Source organism: Salvelinus sp. IW2-2015, linkage group LG32 (assembly GCF_002910315.2).
Source record: "Salvelinus sp. IW2-2015 linkage group LG32, ASM291031v2, whole genome shotgun sequence".
Classification (NCBI taxonomy): domain Eukaryota; kingdom Metazoa; phylum Chordata; class Actinopteri; order Salmoniformes; family Salmonidae; genus Salvelinus; species Salvelinus sp. IW2-2015.
In genome coordinates, this window is record NC_036871.1 from 17,391,229 (window position 1) to 17,407,570 (window position 16,342).

Genomic DNA, 16,342 nt, shown 5'->3' on the forward strand with positions numbered 1-16,342 from the left:
ATATGGTCTGTGATATCTAAAGCTACACTACAATGTTATGTACGTTTTCTTTCAGGAAAAATCTCACGCTATGTTTGGGCTTTGGAGTCACACCAGACCCATGTTTCTCATTTCACAGAATTACTGAGGTGTATAGACCAGTGTAATGTAGATGTTTTACCTTTTTGGAGTGCATTGAAAGCCAGGGACAAAAATGGCCCCCAAGTCTATATCGTTCTTTTTTATATACTGTGGCACTGAATCATGGTGAATTGTACCAAGCAAGGTTCAGAGAACATGTTCTGCACTGCATGAACTAGAGGCAAAATGAATCACGTCTGCTCACTCCACAATCTCCAACGGCCCATGTATGTGGCAGACTAGGATGCTGTGGAGCTCTCCTCCTTCCCATCAGTCTGGATGAATCTGCATGGACACTTCATTCATTATAAACTAATTAACCAGACAAAGAGGATGATAAATGATGGGTTATACTGTTAGATTATCGTATTCACTTGAAGACAGGTTCCAGTCCTATGATGAACACCCCACATTCAAGATACATTCAAAAAGTATGTGGACACCTGCTCATCGAATATCTCATTCCAAAATCATAAGCATTAATATGGAGTTGGTCCCCCTTTTGCTGCTATAACAGCCTTCACTCTTCTGGGAAGGCTTTCCACTAGATGTTGGAACATTGCTGCAGGGACTTGCTTCCATTCAGCCACAAGAGCATTATTGAGGTCGAGCACTGATGTTGGGCGATTAGGCCTGGCTCGCAGTCAGCGTTCCAATTCATCCCAATGAGGTTGAGGGCAGGGCTCTGTGCAGGTCAGTCAAGTTCTTCCACACCGATCTCGACAAACTATTTCTGTATGGACCTTGCTTTGTGCAGGGGGGCATTATCATGTTGAAACAGGAAAGGRCCTTTCCCAAACTGTTGCCACAAAGTTGGAATGACAGAATCGTCTAGAATGTCGTTGTATGCTGTAGCATTAAGATTTCCCTTCACTGGAATCAAGGAGCCTAGCCTGAACCATGAAACAGCCCCAGACCATTATTCCTCCTCTACCAAACTTTACAGTTGGCACTATGCATTGGGGCAGGTAGTGTTCTCTTGGCACCCGCCAAATCCAGATTCGCTAAACGGACTGCCAAATGGTGAGGCACGTGTTTCCCCTGCTCCAGAGTGTAATGGCAGCGAGCTTWACACCACTCAAGCCGATGCTTGGCATTGAGCATGGTGATCTTAGGCTTGTGTGCGGCTGCTCGGCCATGGAAACCCATTTAATGAAGCTCCCGACAAACAGTTATTGTGCTGATGTTGTGTGATGTTGCTTCCAGAGGCAGTTTGGAACTCGGTAGTGAGTGTTACAACCGAAGATAGACAATTTTTTTTGTCGTACGCGTTTCAGCAACTGACGGTCCCTTTCTGTGAGCTTGTGTGAGCTACCACTTAGCGGCTGAGTCGGTGTTGCTCCTATAGACGTTTCCACTTCACAATAACAGCACTTACAGTTGACCGGGGCATCTGTAGCAGGGCAGAAATTTGACGAACTGACTTGTTGGAAAGGTGGCATCCTATGACGGTGCCACGTTGAAAGTCACTGTGCTCTTCAGTACAGGCCATTCTACTGCCAATGTTTGTCTATGGACATTGCATGGCTTTGTGCTCGACTTTATACACCTGTCGACAACCAATGTGGCTGAATCCACTAATTTGAAGGGGTGTCCACATACTTTTGTCTGTATAGTGTACCTCTTGATTTGGAAAGGACGAGTTGGGCTTGTAAATTGGCTTGGAAGACTTCTTTGTAACAGAAACCTCTGGGGAGCCCTATAGCACTCGTCAAACCTACGGCTAGGCAGGCTGCTGTGGCAGGGTCTGTGTAGAGTAGACTAATGGAGTGAGACATGCTCATTCCGATCACAGAAGTGGAGAAAGAAAGAAAGAGGCCTGTGGTTATACATAGTATGTGGCAAAGTACATTACAGGACGTTGCACACTGGGTTCAGGCACTGCCATCGGCTGCGTTCCAAATGGCACCCTATTCCCTATATAGTGCACTACTTTTGACCAGGGCCGATAAGACTCTGGTCAAAAGTAGTGCACTGTGAGGAATAGGGTGCCATTTGGGACAGTCATCGTTGTCTCCTCGAGAATAACACAGAGAGAATAAACACAGGCTCTCACATCCTCTGTTCCGCTTACATTCTCCCCCTGCCCCTGTCTGTCCCTGCCACAGAGCAGAGCACACTCAAGACGTTTATATCTCCAGACACATTCTCTCATCTAGACCTCTGTGGAATGCCAAACCCAAGAGAAGAAACACATTCAATATTCAACCGACTAAGTCGAAGGCTCCTTTGAATCAAGCATTGAACAATTGATTGTTCKTCCCAGAGTGAGTGGTTTTTGTCAAAAACCTGTCTCTCAAAATTACATCTATTTGCCCTTGAAAAGTCTGTCTGAATATCGTTTAAAGGCCCAGTAGAAATTCAGTTTTCCTGTGTTTTTTAAATCATATTGTACAACAGCTGATGAAACTAACACTAACAGTATGAAAAAATTGGATCCGTGTTATTTCCTGATATTTGCCGGTTGAAAACACAATCTACACGGGACTTTCTAATCAGMAGGTTTGCATGGATGGGAGTTTCGGCTTGCCAGGTGACATTACCAGGTGGTAAACTGGTTAATAGACCAATAACAAAGAGAGTTCCAAAGAGTTCTCTGGCAATAACAGCTAGTTTTCAGTTTTCCCCACTCCCAGACAGTCCTAGCTAAATTCTCGCTTGAGAAATCGTTTTTTGATAAAAAGCTATTTTTGTCAATTTGATATTGATATAAAAACAGCCTTCAAAATATATGATAATACTGTAAACAAGAGCCTGATGAATGAAACTTTAATGGAAGCCATCATCTGTCATGCTCAAAATGGGATCACAGCAATTCACTTTGGGGTTGTGTGTGAAGCCAATATTTCAGTCAGCTTGATTGGGCTTACTATCTGTGAAAACAATGGAGGATAATCTTGGCTAAAGAAAAATCTTTCATCAAACTCACCAGAGAAATCAAATCCAAACATCTCCAAACAAATAAACATGCTGCATGTTTCTTTGACTATGATTTATGAAAGGAATAATGGGTCTGGATAACCATTTATAAAGGTTTTAGAGAAGAGGCAATAGAAACATTTAACTGGCAAAAACAATGTTTTTCTCCTGTCCACAGGAAACATAAACAAGAACTGTACAGCGGACGGATGGTCTGATGTTTTCCCCAACATCAGCAGTGTGTGTGGGGCAGAAGAAAAGGATGATAGGGTAAGCAGGGTGATGTTCTTTAAGTTCTAGATCTCTACATCTATTGTCTCTCTGGTGTTGTATCATTGTTCTTAGATTGACCAAGAAACTACATGATATGACTTGAAAGTAGATTTATTTGGAAATACAATACAGTACTCTATCATATATTAGATATTGCAATGAAGGTGTTGATACGTTAGACCTCAGAGAGAGAAACAAGACAATGTTCTTGTGTGATAGATTTTTCCATGGTTTTATATTATATAAAATTAGATTTTGTTTGGTCTGATTTCTGAGTGTCAAGGCCCTCATGCTGGTAATGAAAACTAGCAGTAGAACCCTTTGCTAAGAACCCTTTGCTAAATGCATTGAAATTCTGTCCTGGGTCTGTTTTGATAGGGAAGGTGTACTGCAGTGTGTGTGTGTGCTCACTTCCACCTGATGACTTGAAATACAGATGAAACACAGGCGCCTTAAAGGCTAAATAAAACATCCTGTTCACTGTGGCACCCAGCTGTCTCCTCAATCTAAACATTGTACCAGGCTGTGTCCCAAATGGCACCCTATTCCCTATAGTGCACTGCTTTTAACCATAGCCCTGAGGTAKAACAGGGTTGGGGAGTAACTGAATACAAGTAATCAGTTACATGTAATCTGATTACAAAACTAACTGTATTCTGTAACGTTACCAGCAAAAATATTGTCATCTGATTACAGATTACATATTGGATTATTTTTAAATTCAAATCACCTTTCTGTTTTCTCAGTGACATTCAATTCAGCATTGGAAAAATGTGCACGTTTAAGTTTGTTCCACCCGAGGGAGTCTGACCACAAGTCAGAGACCACTATGATGACACACCAAATGTGTTTGATGGATCCTTTTTGTCTTCTTCTGATGCCTCTTAAGGGGAAAGTAATCCAAAAGTAACTGAATGTAATCTGTTTACATTACTGAGTTTGGATAACTTTTGGATTATGTTACTGATTACAATTTTGGACAGGTAACCTACCTAACCCTGGTGGTGAATTGGGTGACATTTTGGATGCAGACTCCGAGTTACTGTCCTCCTGGTTGGCCCACTACAGCAGATGTTAGTAAGAGGCCAAGCAAGTAAGAGATTCATAGTGCTATTACACTGCCCAGCATTTGATCAGAGATGAGACCTGAAAAAGGAAAATCAACCAGGGTTGGGTAGGTTACTTTGTAAATGTAATCCGTTACAGTTGCTAGTTATGTGTCAAAATTGTAATCAGTAACCTAATCTGATTTACTTTTGGATTACTTTCCCCTTAAGAGGCATTAGAAGAAGACAAAAAGGATCCATCAACGATTCCCTCCCATTCACTTGTTTTATTCAGATTGGGACATGAATGTCAGTACCTTTGAATAGCCTATTGTGCTCACTTTCTCTCTCTTCTGTTGGTGGTTATCCAAGATGCGCCTCTGGTCTGGATCACAGGGCCACCATTGGCACTGTGCTTATCTCCAGCTGACAAAATATGGAATATTAAATGTACTGAAAGGTTTTCCTTTAGCTGTGTGGCCTTTCCACCGGTCCGTCTGTCTTAAGGCCAGTCCAGTCTTTCGGAAAGGAAAGTTCATCTTCTCACTATGAAAAATAGATATGACACGTTTCCTCAATGACTTGTTTCACACCTGTAGTTCATACATTTTGGGCTGCAACTAGTAGTGAAGCAAGGAATTCTTGAAGGTGGTGGAGGGGCAAGAAGTACCAAACGATGCCCACTGCCATTACCAATATACTGCAAGCTCTTTGGGACCCTGCCTTTGGGATGTAACCTCTTGCCTGAGTGCCAGTCTGTTTGTGCTTTCATGCCAACTCCTTGTCACTCATTGTTATGTTTGGCTTGACAATGACAACAATGGAGTTGGCAAGAGCACAAACAGACTGGCACCAGGCTATTTAACATCAACTTTGGCTGTATAACCTTTTCTTATAGTTGTATTTGAAGGTGAGTTATGATGTTCATTGATGTGTGATGTTCAAACCTAATGTAACCTTAATATATATTAAGTGTGATATCTCCGTGATAATACATGAATAGATTCATTGACATTCTTACTGAAGCAATTATGTAAGTTTGACAGTATACTAGGTTGTGTCTATCATATGCAGTACATCAGTTGCATGCTGTGTGTCCTCTAAAGGCAATTTCCTCAGAACAACATGACGCCCTGGAGAGCCAATTCAGTCCCTGTGGCAGTCAGAAGTGGCAAAGTCTCCTAAAGGGGAAACATTTAGGACTCTCACTTGTTCCTCTCATACCTTAAAGCTATTTTAAAAAACAATATTTGTAGGATCAAAGGCTATTTTTGGTGATACAGATGAGCAGATTAGCGGGACAGATGTTGATTGCCCTTTTGACATGATGAGCCCTGCCAATTAGACAAAATTCATTACACAGTTTTGCTGTGGCTAATTATTTATTTGAGGTATCATTATGTAGAATAAAATGGGTAGTTTGGATCCTGGATGCTTATTGGTTGATAGGTGTTAGGCATTTCCCATGGATAACTTCCAAAAGTTCCATCTGAATACGCTTGGAAAGTGTACAGAAGACACCTTGCAGTTTTGATACGTGCTTCGTAGTGAAGGTGTATTTCATGTAATCAATTTGGGTGTTTTTAGCAACTAAATGTACACAAAGTTTTCTTTCAAATCTTTTGGAGGAGATGCAGTATCGAAACAAATGGACCTTTTCTTCAAATTGACTGTATCTGTCATTTCACTGTTTACAACTGTCTATAGGGATACATTCGTTCTGTAGGAAGTGTGTGCGTGCGTCCACGTTTTGTAGAACAATGAGCAATGGAAAGTGTGAAGTGCAGGTGGAGAAGAGATGTCACTGCTACAGGATAGGAGCTCACTCAATGCTTTTAGAAAGAGTGACTGTTTTACTAAGAGAATGTCAATTTGGCACTGCCTCAAAGGAATGACTGCGAGCATTGGTGGGTTGGTACGGTCCTTGTCTGACATTTGTTTTAGAGGAAGTCTCTTTGTTTTTCACTCGACTGTAGCGAAAGAGGGGGAAATCAAACCTTTGACTAATTTCCTGGGGAAACAAGATAAGAGGGCAAATTCGAGCAGGTCATTTTATTGACAGATTTTAATCTGTTTGAATCTGTGGATCACTCTTTGAGTGGGTTGAATGATTAGCAGAAAAGGCACTGTACTTACAATGGCTCCTTTCAGGGGAAGGCTCTTTCTGACAGTAATGCTCGGTACATGTTTTTCTCCCCGATGTTTTTAAACACCGTCTCTAAAGTACACTTTTGTGACTCTGAAAATGATGTTTCTAAAGATCCTACAGTCTTTCAGTTTCAACATGTTGATGTTGCTGATGATAATTATATGATTTTACATCTGTCATTTGGTGTTAGGATCAGTCCATTCTGAAAGTGATCCATGGGCCTGTGCCCTGTATGTTCTTTCTCCTGACTCTTCTTCTATGGTGCTGAAGTGAATGCCCATCTGAGATAAATGATATATACAGCTTTGATACTGCCAATGACTGTACAGTATGTTCTCTCACCTATAGCTTGTCTTCTTTACGGTGGTGAAGACGCTGTATACGCTGGGCCACAGTTTGTCTTTGATCGCCCTCACAACCGGGAGCGCCATCCTCTGTCTATTCAGGTGAGAGTTAGGATGAGTCCCAAAAGACACCCTATTTCCTATATAGTGGTCAAATGTAGTGCATCATATACTGTAGGAAATAAGGTGCTATTTGGGAAACAGTCTTAGTCACTCACTGTAGAGAGAAGCAGCAGGGTATTGTGACACAGCAGAGATCCTCTGATAAATCACCAGAGATCCTCTGATAAATCATTTCTTCCACTCTATAGAAAACTCCACTGCACGCGGAACTACATTCACCTCAACCTCTTCTTTTCCTTCATCCTGAGAGCGGTGGCAGTCCTTGTGAAGGACGACATCCTCTTCTCTCGCAATCAGTGCTCTGAGCAGCCTTCACTGGTGAGTCAGGTTGTTCATCAGCCTGTATACCTCTGGTTCTTATAGATCATTGACAATTCCAACTGATATGTATTTGTATAGATGTACAGTTGAAGTTGGAAGTTTACATACACTTATGTTGGAGTCATTAACTCGTTTTTCAACCACTCCACAAATATCTYGTTAACAAACTATAGTTTTGGCAAGTCGGTTAGGACATCTACTTTGTGCATGACACAAGTATTTTTTCCAACAATTGTTTACAGATTATTTAACTTATAATTCACAGTATCACAATYCCAGGCAGTCAGAGGTTTACATACACTAAGTTGACTGTGCCTTTAAACAGCTTGGAAAAATCCAGAAGATTATGGCTTTAGAAGCTTCTGGTAGGCTAATTGACATAATTTGAGTCAATTGGAGTTGTACCTGTGGATATATTTCAAGGCCTACCTTCAAACTCAGTGCCTCTTTGCTTGACATCATGGGAAAATCAAAAGAAATCAGCCAAGACCTCAGAAAAAAATTGTAGACCTCCACAAGTCTGGTTCATCCTTGGGAGCAATTTCCAAACGCCTGAAGTTACCACATTCATCTGTACAAACAATAGTACGCAAAGTCAAGGTATTGGAGTGGCCATCACAAAGCCCTGACCTCAATTCTATAGAAAAGTTGTGGGCAGAACTGAAAAAGCATGTGCGAGCAAGGAGGCCTACAAACCTGACTCAGTTACACCAGCTCTGTCAGGAGGAATTCACACAAGTTATTGTGGGAAGCTTGTGGAAGGCTACCCAAAACGTTTGACCCAAGTTAAACAATTTAAAGGCAATGCTACCAAATACTAATTGAGTACATGAAAACTTCTGACCCACTGGGAATGTGATGACAGAAATAAAAGCTGAAATAAATCATTCTCTCTACTATTATTCTGATATTTCACATTCTTAAAATAAAGTTGTGATCCTAACTGACCTAAGACAGGGAATTCTTACTAGGATTAAATGCCAGGAATTGTGAAACTGAGTTTAAATGTATTTGGCTAAGGTGTATGTAAACTTCTGACTTCAACTGTATTTGTGTAGATTTGCTATGAAACATGTTTCTTTCACTTCTTTGAAATTGAGGTACGGAATTCAGTTTCCGTTGGACACATTTTGATTCTTGCTCCTTCAGTCCACTCCGATTGGTGTGGTGTGGGTATATTTTACACAAAGATCTGGTAACCACTCATTTCTATCAGAATAAGGACATGGAATTCAGTTTCCATATAGATACACTTTGGTTATTTGTGTTGAGTGTCCTGTAGTTTCTCTTTGTATAGCAGCACAAGTGATGTACTACAATGTTGTCCCAGATTGGATGCAAGGCGAGCCTGGTGATTTTTCAATACTTTATCATGGCCAACTTCTTCTGGTTGCTGGTTGAGGGCCTCTACCTCCATACGCTCCTGATTGTCATCTTCTCTGAAAATAGACACTTCATCGTTTATCTTCTCATCGGCTGGGGTAAGCTAGTCATTAATATATATCCAATGTATCAAAAACAGTGAGGAACATACAGTACATCCAAACCATTTACGCTATGAGATTGTATTCAGTGAATTCTCCATCTGTATTTCAGGATTCCCAACCGTGTTTGTTTCTGCATGGGCTATAACAAGGGTTTATTTTGAGGATACTGGGTAAGTCACCTTGGAAAGCATAAATGTACATGGTTGGTAGGGTAGTGGATTCTTTTCATTTGTGATTGCCAGACATTTCTGTGCACGGCCCCTCGCACCCCAAAAAAAGAAAATCGATCTAATATTTTCTGGTACAACACACTCACTCATCAAACATTGTAAGCAAACCAGTGACTCCTAGGCCTGGAGACAACCAGAGAGCGAATGATGATGTAGGCTAAATATGCTAGCTAGTTAGCAATGCCGTCGGGAAAAAAATWGTTTTCACTTGATTTGAGTGTGTTCTGCTGCTGACATCTGCCTCTTACTAACAATCAGTCAGTTTGCCCCATTCTTTCCTGGTAGGAGGCTACTATTGAAGTTGGATCTATCATGAGTCTCATTCACTGTTAGGGGCAAAGAACGGGGAAATGTCTCCCCGCCCGCAGCCAGTGGCCACTGCATGCAAGTCAGATGAGTGCGGTCTGGGGGGGGGGGGAGATTTTCTGAGATTCAAGAGTTTATGAAATGACCTAATTTTAATGCGCAATTTGTTACGTTAAAATTAAGAAAAATATTCTAAGAGCCCTGCATGGTGCAGTGGTCTAAGGTACTACAGCCGGGCTGTGACCGTGAAAACCAAAGGGCGGTGCACACTTGGTCCAGCACTGTCTGGGTTAGGGGAGGGTTTGACCAGCAGTGCTTTCCTTGGCTCATCGCGCCTCCTTGTGGCGGGCCGGGCGCCTGCAAGCTGGCTTCGTTCAGTCGAACGGTGTTTCCTCCGACACATTGGTGCGGCTGACTTCAGGTTAAGCGAGCAGTGTGTTAAGAAGCAGTGCGGCTTGGCGGTCATGTTTCACGTCTCGACCTTCATCTCTTTCTAGCCCATTGGAGTTGCAGCATTTAGATAAGGTCGTAACTACCAATTGGATATTATGATACAATTTGGGTAAAATAGGGAATATTATTCATATATACAGTGGGAGAACAAATATTTGATACACTGCCGATTTTGCAGGTTTTCCTACTTACAAAGCAGTAGAAGTCTGTAATTTTTATCATAGGTACACTTCAACTGTGAGAGACGGAATCTAAAACAAAAATCCAGAAATCACATTGTATGATTTTTAAATAATTAATTTGCATTTTATTGCATGACATAAGTATTTGATACCTACCAACCAGTAAGAATTCCGCTCTCACAGACCTGTTAGTTTTTCTTTAAGAAGCCCTCCTGTTCTCCCACTCATTACCTGTATTAACTGCACCTGTTTGAACTCGTTACCTGTATAAAAGACACCTGTCCACACACTCAATCAAACAGATTCCAACCTCTCCACAAATGCCAAGACCAGAGAGCTGTGTAAGGACATCAGGATAAAATTGTAGACCTGCACAAGGCTGGATGGGCTACAGGACAATAGGCAGCAGCTTGGTGAGAAGGAAACAAACTGTTGCGCAATTATTAGAAAATGGAAGAAGTTCAAGATGACGGTCAATCACCCTCGGTCTGGGCTCCATGCAAGATTTCACCTCGTCGGGCATCAATGATCATGAGGAAGGTGTAGGGATCAGCCCAGAACTACACGGCAGGACCTGGTCAATGACCTGAAGAGAGCTGGGACCACACTCAAAGAAAACATTTAAGTAACACGCATTCAGTAACACACTACGCCGTCATGGATTAAAATCCTCACAGCGCACGCAAGGTCCCCACTGCTTAAGCCATGCATGTCCAGGCTGTCTGAAGTTTGCCAATGACCATCTGGAGATCCAGAGAGGAATGGGATGCCGAATGACCCAGCGGGGAAGAAGGTCATGTGCTCGTCTGATGCAGACAAAAATAGAGCTTTCTTTTTGACGTCTTCTAACTCCACTCGACCTTGTTTCCGCTAGTTTGGGAAGGGAAAAGAGAAAAGTTTATGAGTAACAAAAGCCCAGCAGTAAACAAAGACACCATCCCAAACCGTTGAAGCATAGACGATGGATGGAAAGCATCATTTCTTTGGGGATGCCTATTCTGCATAACAGGGGATGCAGTGACGAGCACTGCACCGTACATTGAGACAGCGGATGGATGGTTATGGGCCATGTTATCGCGGAGATCTTGGCCAACAACCTCCTTACCCAAGTCAGTAAAGCAGCATTTAAGATGGTTGTCGTAGGCTGGACTTCCAGCATTGGACAACGACGACGAAGCACACAGCCACTGGCCAAACTAAGGACATGAGCTTTCGCGTAAGAAGCATCTCCAAGGGTTTCCTGGAGTGGCCTAGCCAGTCCCAGACCTGAACCCAATAGAAAATCTTTGGAGGGAGCTGAAAACTCCGTATTGCCCAGCGACAGCCCCGAAACCTGAAGATCTGGAGACAGAATCATCTGTAGGGAGGATGGGCCAAATCCCTGCTGCAGTGTGTGCAAACCTAGTCAAGAACTACAGGAAACGTATATCGTTGAATGCCAATCCGTGTAATTGCAAACAAAGGTTTCTGTACCAAATATTAAGTTCTGCTTTTCTGATGTATCAAATACATTATGTCATGCAATAAAATGCAAATTATTAAAATTAATTAAATTAAAAATTAAAAATGCATACAATGTGAATTTTCTGGATTTTGTTTTAAAGATTCCGTTGCCCTCATAGTTGAAGTTGTACCTTATGATACTAAATTTACAGACCTCTACCCATGCTTTGTAGTAGAACAATCCTGCAAAATCGGGGCCAGTTATCAATATACTGTTCTCGGCCCACTGCTGTAAATATCTATATTTTACATTGTTTTAATTTTTTTAAAATAATAACATGTAAATGATCGATGAGCTGCGTGGGCACTTTTTCATAAGAGGGGAAAAGGGCAGGTGTTTGGGCACTGGTTGAACCCAATCTGTGCATGTGCCTGTTGCTAGACTTAATGTAGATGTGCTGTTTGTCTTGGACTGCATGAAAGAATTTGATTGTGATTATAAAGTTAATGACGCATTGGCAAYCTTTGTCATTTTAATTTATTTCTCAAATCAGTTTAAACCAGTTCAAAGTGCTCAATCAATCAATCAAATGTATTTATCAAGCCCTTTTTACATCAGCCGATGTCACAAAGTCCTATACAGAAACCCAGCCTAAAACCCCAAACAGCAAGCAATGCAGATGTAGAAGCACGGTGGCTAGGAAGAACTCCCTAGAAATGCAGGAACCTAGGAGTGCTGTACTTAGGTTAGTATGGCCAGGGATGCATGGCACGTGTTGACTAACATCTTCGTATGGGTATCATTTCCTATTCCTTCAGATGCTGGGAACAGAATGATAACCCAATCCCCAAGTGGGTGATCAATGTACCCATAGGCTTCTCCATCATGGTGGGTATATATCATTTATCCTTCTCGGTTGCTGCTGTTTTAATGTTCTTTGCCACATGCAGGATCAAACCCCTGCTACATCCCAAGCATTAACTAAACAGAATGTGTCCAGGAGATAAGTAAATGCCACACAGAGAATATTCCAATCTGTCATGTTAGGTAGCCAGCGCATACTGGGGAGCTGATAGGACTGTAACGGCAAGAGCATGTTAAACCTAGATGCTCTGCATGCGTGTGAATTGATGCTGGCCTGGATGTAGTTCAAGGTTGAACTAGCTTTATCGAACTGTCATTATATTTTACAACAGGTGATTTATATGGGACGATTTATATGGAACTAAGTACTGTCGTCTTATCTGATTGCATAACACATCCCTCAATGTATACCAACGCTGGTTATAGCTGCGTTAACTGCCCTTAAAAAGAATTGCAGTAACCAAATTTCACTAAATATACAACATACTGTATGTCAATATATGTTGACTGGGTTTCCAGGTGAACTTCCTCCTGTTCATCAGTATTATAAGGATTCTGGTTCAGAAGCTGAGGTGTCCTGATGTGGGTGGCAACGACCAGTCACAATACAGGTATGTGTTGTTGTGCTCGGTCAAGTCACAATACAGGTATGTGTTGTTGTGCTCAGTCAGTCACAAAACAGGTATGTGTTGTTGTGCTCGGTCAGTCACAAAACAGGTATGTGTTGTTGTGCTCGGTCAGTCACAAAATAGGTATGTGTTGTTGTGCTCAGTCAGTCACAATACAGGWATGTGTTGTTGTGCTCAGTCAGTCACAAAGCAGGGAGACCTATGTGTTACTGCACTCAGGCAACAGACCATGAATACTCAGTGTCAACATTCCTGAACGGAGAAATTAAGTGCTCAAATGTTTCAGTATGCCTTTGTATGTCACTCTGACATATGGTATTTTAGTTGACTTCTCAAGCAAAAGACATAGATATGCAGCCTATTGTTCCATTGTGCGAACTACACTGTAGAGTGACACTAGATTCGGCTAAGCTATAGAGGTGGTCAGCACAGCACGTATTTGCCTTCAGGGAGAAATATTCCCATCTTGTCTGTGAGTGGATTTAAGGGCTGAGAAGCGGCTGGCGACACTAAGACTGGATGAGCTGCTGTCTACTGCTACAGGAAAGTCCACCTTGGTTGGCACTTAGCAGTCAGGGCCGCTTCACGATTTAGGATGTGTCTGAAATGGTACCCTATTCCCTTCATAGTGCACAACTTTTAGTGCCCATAGAGCTCTGGTCAAAAGTAGTGCACTATGGGTTACTCTCACAGCAGCCCAAACAACATGGGTACCTCAAAAGGCTCTGACTGCACGAGCCACTGTGGCCCCTCATGGTTAGTTTAGATTTTTTTGTGGCCCCCACCCCCATCAGAGTTGCCCATCCCTGCCTTATATGCTTCCTATCATTTAATGGGTAAACACCAACGTTTTGTGGACGTATTAACAACAATTATTAAATTATACACTGCGTATACAAAACATGCACTTTCCATGACATAGACTGACCAGGTGAATCCAGGTGGAAGCTATGATCCCTTATTGATGTCACTTGTTAAATCCACTTCAATCAGTGTAGATGAAGGGGAGGAGACAGGTTAATAAAGAAGGATTTTTAAGCCTTGAGACAATTTAGACATGGATTTTGTTTATGTGCCATTCAGAGGGTGAATGGGTAAGACAAAAATATTTAAGTGCCTTTGAACAGGGTATGGAAGTAGGTGCCAGGCACACCGGTTTGCATCAAGAACTGCAACGCTGCAGTTCTTGATGAGTTGAGTTGAGTTTTTCACTCAACAGTTTCCCGTGTGTATCATGAATGGTCCACCACCCAAAGGACATCCAGCCAACTTGACACAACTGTGGGAAGCATTCATTGGCCAGCATCCCTTTGGAATGCTTTCGACACCTTGTAAAGTCCATGACACAACTAATTGAGGCTGTTCTGAGGGCAAAAGGGGAGGTGCAACTAAATATTAGGAAGGTGTTCCCAATGTTGACTATACTCGGTGTATGTGATTGTATAACGGTGTAGTCTCTAGGTCCCCTCCATAGAGTGTCTCTGTAATATTGTGTGTCTGGTTTCAGGAGGTTGGCCAAATCCACTCTCCTGCTGATCCCCCTGTTTGGCATCCATTACGTTGTCTTTGTGTCTCTCAATGAATCCATGGAAAATTATAAAATCTTCTTTGACCTTGCTATCGGATCCTTTCAGGTAAAACTGATCCTTTTAGGATATTTTAATCTATATCACAATATATTTTGGCAATATTTGGGGCATTTTTATTTTGGATTGTTTTTGGTTGTTTCTCATTTTGAAGACTTTCTGTTCTGTTGACAGGGCCTGGTGGTTGCCATCCTGTACTGTTTCTTAAACAGTGAGGTAAGCTCTCGCCTTGATTGCTCTTAATTGCATTTTATTCTGGAATGAATAGGTTGCCTTGGGCACTGATGGCCCAGTTAAGAAGACACACAACAGCGTAAATGATTAGTGTTGAATCAGTGTTGACAAAGTCCTCCTTGGCACAAATTAGGATAGATGAGAAGCAACGTGCAGGCTTTTGTAAAAGCTGTTGTGTACATCATTGTAATTGACCTCAACCTCGACAAGACGGAGCAGCTCTGCGGTTGACAACTCCAGTGTCCCKCTCCCAGAGTGCAAAGAACGTTGGCGTGACCCTGGACTACACCCTGTTGTTCTCTGAAAACATCAAAGCAGTGACTCGCTCCTGCAGGTTGATGCTCTACAACATCCGTAGAGTACAACCCTACTTCACACAGGAAGCAGCGCAGGTCCTAATCCAGGCACTTGTCATCACCCGTCTGGACTATTGCAACTTGCTGTTGGCTGGGCTCCCCGCCTGTTGCAATCAAACCCTTGCAACTTATCCAGAACGCTGCAGCCTTCCTGTGTTCAAGCTACCCAAGTTCTCCCATGTCACCCCGCTCCTCCGCACACTCCACTGGAAGACCATGGTACTTTCCTACGGAGCAGCAAGAGGAACTGCACCTCCCTACCTTCGGGCTCTGTTCCAACCCTACACCCCAACCTGAGTACTCCGTTCTGCCACCTCTGTTCTCTTAGCCCTTCCACCCCTACGGGAGGGCAGCTCCCGCTCAGCTCAGCCCAGTCCAAGCTCTTGCCTTGGCATCCTAATGGCGGAACCAGTTTCCCCCCTGAAGCTAGGACAGCAGAGTCCCTGCCCGTCTTTCAAAAACTGAAACCCTACCTCTTTTAACAATATCTTAAATAACCCCCCCCCCGTACTTTAAAGTACCCACCCACACCCCTCCTTCAATCAGTGTAGATGAAGGGGAGGAGACAGGTTAAAGAAGGATTTTAAGCCTTGAGACAATTTAGCATGGATTTTGTATATGTCCATTCAGAGGGTGAATGGGTAAGACAAATATTTAAGTGCCTTTGAACAGGGTATGGAAGTAGGTGCCAGGCCACTGGTTTGCATCAAGAACTGCAACGCTGCTGAGTTTTTCACTCAACAGTTTCCCGTGTGTATCAAGAATGGTCCACCACCCAAAGGACATCCAGCAACTTGACACAACTGTGGGAAGCATTGGATCAACATTGGCCCCCCGAAAATACAAACAAAAACTAACACTCGCACTAGATTTTTTCCCGCTACTGGCTCTGACTTGGCTGATAGCAACTTTATTGAGGAAAAATTTACTTGACAGTGATAAGTGCTAAATTACTCAAATAGTAAAAGTGTAAATTATGAGAAATGTTTAAAGTATATAATTTAAAGGTATTTGTTAGCAGTTACTACAAATGTACATTTTAATTGTTGTCTGCTTTGTTTTCATTGTAGTGAAACGATGAGTACAGCATTTTATAGAACATTATATAAGCAATGTGTGACAGATGTGGGCTAGTTTTCCCTCTGTGCTAAAATACTCCTTGCTACTTCAGGTTCAAGGGAACTCAAGAGAAAAGGCGGAGTATATGCCTCAACTGCCATATGGCCAGAAACTACACCCAGCACAACACCTACGCCTCCAAAAACGCTCAGAGAAA

General features: G+C 42.4%; 1 protein-coding gene across 2 annotated transcripts in view; it reads left to right on the plus strand.

The window, feature by feature from the left end:
- Nucleotides 1-16,342, plus strand: part of LOC111956390 (vasoactive intestinal polypeptide receptor 2) — a 37,535-nt gene that overhangs the window by 12,748 nt on the left and 8,445 nt on the right. For both annotated transcript variants that reach the window (XR_002876263.3, XM_023976857.3), the window contains exons 4-12: nucleotides 3,218-3,309; nucleotides 6,856-6,953; nucleotides 7,163-7,292; nucleotides 8,626-8,776; nucleotides 8,892-8,952; nucleotides 12,216-12,285; nucleotides 12,781-12,872; nucleotides 14,398-14,524; nucleotides 14,651-14,692. Coding sequence is in view for 1 of the 2 variants with exons in the window: in XM_023976857.3 (XP_023832625.1) it covers nucleotides 3,218-3,309; nucleotides 6,856-6,953; nucleotides 7,163-7,292; nucleotides 8,626-8,776; nucleotides 8,892-8,952; nucleotides 12,216-12,285; nucleotides 12,781-12,872; nucleotides 14,398-14,524; nucleotides 14,651-14,692 (863 nt within the window). In the remaining variant the exon portion in view is untranslated. The remainder of the gene's footprint in view (nucleotides 1-3,217; nucleotides 3,310-6,855; nucleotides 6,954-7,162; nucleotides 7,293-8,625; nucleotides 8,777-8,891; nucleotides 8,953-12,215; nucleotides 12,286-12,780; nucleotides 12,873-14,397; nucleotides 14,525-14,650; nucleotides 14,693-16,342) is intronic.